Here is a 2,836-nt window from a genome sequence, read left to right on the forward strand (position 1 = left end):
TGTCAGAACTTTTTTTGTCCACACTTTTTGTCCGTCCTCAGATCTTAAAAACTACTAAGGCTAGAGGGCTGCAAATTGATATGTTAATCATCCACCCTCCAATCATCAAACATACCAAATTGCAGTCCTCTAGCCTCCTCAGTAGTTTTTATTTTATTTAAGGTTAAAGTTATCCATAATCGTACGTCTGTTAACGATATAAGCCAGGCCACCACCGGGCCGTGGTTAAAGTTCCATGAGCCGCAGCTCATACAACATTATACCGAGACCACCGAAAGATAGATCTACTTTCGGTGGCCTTGATTATACGCTGCAGCGGCTGTACAGAAAAATCGATTGCCCCGAAGAAACTTCGGCTCATTTTTTACTTGTTATAAAGTTGCACTGACTGTGCACGATCAAAGAGAATAATTTTGGTGCTGAGTGGAAAGTCTGACGACAAAGTGGTAAAAGATGGTGAAAACAAACGCTTTTACAAGGCACTGGGCATGTTTGGTAAGTGACGAAGAGGCAGGTGCTTTTAAAGATATATTGAAGGAGGCAAAGGTCTGAGCTCCATGCCTTAATTATTCACAAACTGAAGATTTCTCTCTCTCTCTCTCTCTCTCTCTCTCTCTCTCTCTCTCTCTCTCTCTCTCTCTCTCTCTCTCAAACACACATCGCATACATAATACATACTCACGCGCGCATGGCGCAACTTTAACCTATCAAACTTATATCTAAAAATTCAGTTATCCAGATAACCTCTCTCTTTTAAACACACACATACAACTCACAAACACACACACACATACACAAAAACACACACACATACACAGACACGCACACATATCACCGAATTATTCTTACTGTCTCTCACCAAAAACTTACAACTTGTAGGCAATCTCTCTCTCTCTCTCTCTCTCTCTCTCTCTCCGTTAAGATACGTACATAATTGCTTAATACTACAAAACTCCATCAACTAACCATGATTCTGTAGTTATTACAACGAGAATAAAACAGGTGTTTGTGGATTAACGAAGACTTCCGGTGCTGGCTGTACGAGGGTGCCTGCCGCCGGCTGTAGACTGAGGAACGAGTGGCACTCTCGGTGCCAAAGTCTCCCGGGGTGGTGCCGGTGCCAAGTGAGTAAGAGGGAGAGAGAGGGAGAGAGAGAGAGGGGGGGGGAGAGTGACGGAGGCGGGGGGTGAGACACTAATTTTAGATATTACTGAGCGCGTGGGTTTCTAAATGTACGAAGGTACAGCTTTTGCGAATAGTTTTTTTTTTTTTTTGGCACATTTTTAACGTCAAGACGGTGAATCTTTCACATCTTTTTCACTCATTTTTTACGTCAAGACGGTGAATCTTTCATCTTTTAAAAAGGGATAAAAGTCATATATTTTTTTGTGAATTAATGTGAAAGTGGTTTTTTAAAGACATTGATTCCCATCTCGTTTTAGGGTTTTTCACCAATCTTATGTAAACGGCAAAGATACTTCGTAGCGAGTTGATTGAATGATTCAACTTGCATTTCATTAATTTATATTTTATCGATTTATTAACTTGTTCATTTTTTCTTTTCTTTCCTAATAATTGGTCTCTTCTTTCTGCATTTCCTATTACCTTCTGTCACTGCTTTCTAATAATAATAATAATAATAATAATAATAATAATAATAATAATAATAATAATAATAATAATAATAATAATAATACTTCGGTTTATTTTATATTATTGGCAACTGTATTCTCTTTACCGTTAATCTCTTGGATTTAATCATTATTTCTTAATTCTCTCTCTCTCTCTCTCTCTCTCTCTCATGAAAATTGATGAAAAGCATAGCTAACCTTATACTGCTTCGTTATTGTTGTATGTATATATATGTATTTATATACATATATATATATGTGTGTGTGTGTGTATATTTATACACACATATATATATATACATATATATACATATATATACACATATATATACATATATATATATATATATATATATATATATATATATATATATATATATATATATATATATATATATATATATATATATATATATATATATATAAAAAACTTTATTTTCTGAGTGAGGACATATCACAAGATGGTCTGGAGTCAAATGCATATTGAGCACTGCCAAATGTTTAAACCAATGAAAAGGTGTCTCAAATGTGCAAGGAATCAGAATGGTTAGAGTTTGCGTAATCAATAAAGTTTTGATTTTGAGGAATTTATGCTGCATAATCTATTGATCACTCCACTGACTACACAGTCAGTTAATCCTTTCATTATACCATTTGTGCTTCAGTGCAATCAGTCATATCACGAATCAAGACGGCAAACAGTGAGGGTCCTGGACCTATACCTTGAGGTACACCTGACGCCTGACGTGATGCATTTATGATCAATTAAAGTATCCTCCACAATAGCTCTTTAGTCAGTAACATAAAAAAAAACTCAGGCGATGTTGTAAACATCCTCAAACACCGGGATTACTAGGTTCATAGAAAAACCCGTAGGATTAACCAGAAAAACCATAGGATTAACTATAAAACTCGTAGGATTAACCAGAAAACCCGTAGGATTAACTAAATCATAAAACCCGTATTATTAACAAGAAAACCCCGTAGGATTAACTATAAAACCCGTAGTATTAACAAAAACCCAGTAGGATTAACCATAAAACCCTGTATGATTAATAAGAAAAACCCTTAGGATTAACCAGAAAACTCTGCCCATAGGATTAACCAGAGAAAACCAAAGGATTAAAAAGAGGAACCCGTAGGATTAACCAGGAAAATCTACAGGATTAACCAGAAAAATTCGTAGTATTAACCAGAAAAACCCT

The 2,836-nt window shown here is 35.5% G+C and overlaps 1 protein-coding gene across 1 annotated transcript in view; it reads right to left on the reverse strand.

Moving 5' to 3' along the window:
• Nucleotides 1-1,099, reverse strand: part of LOC136828198 (tubulin alpha-1 chain-like) — a 12,207-nt gene extending 11,108 nt beyond the window's left edge. The window contains exon 1 of the mRNA XM_067086042.1: nt 967-1,099. Within this exon, the coding sequence (XP_066942143.1) occupies nt 967-969 (3 nt within the window). The 5' untranslated portion in view covers nt 970-1,099. The remainder of the gene's footprint in view (nt 1-966) is intronic.
• Nucleotides 1,100-2,836: the final 1,737 nt, after the last annotated feature.

Source organism: Macrobrachium rosenbergii, chromosome 42, assembly GCF_040412425.1.
Source record: "Macrobrachium rosenbergii isolate ZJJX-2024 chromosome 42, ASM4041242v1, whole genome shotgun sequence".
NCBI lineage: Eukaryota > Metazoa > Arthropoda > Malacostraca > Decapoda > Palaemonidae > Macrobrachium > Macrobrachium rosenbergii.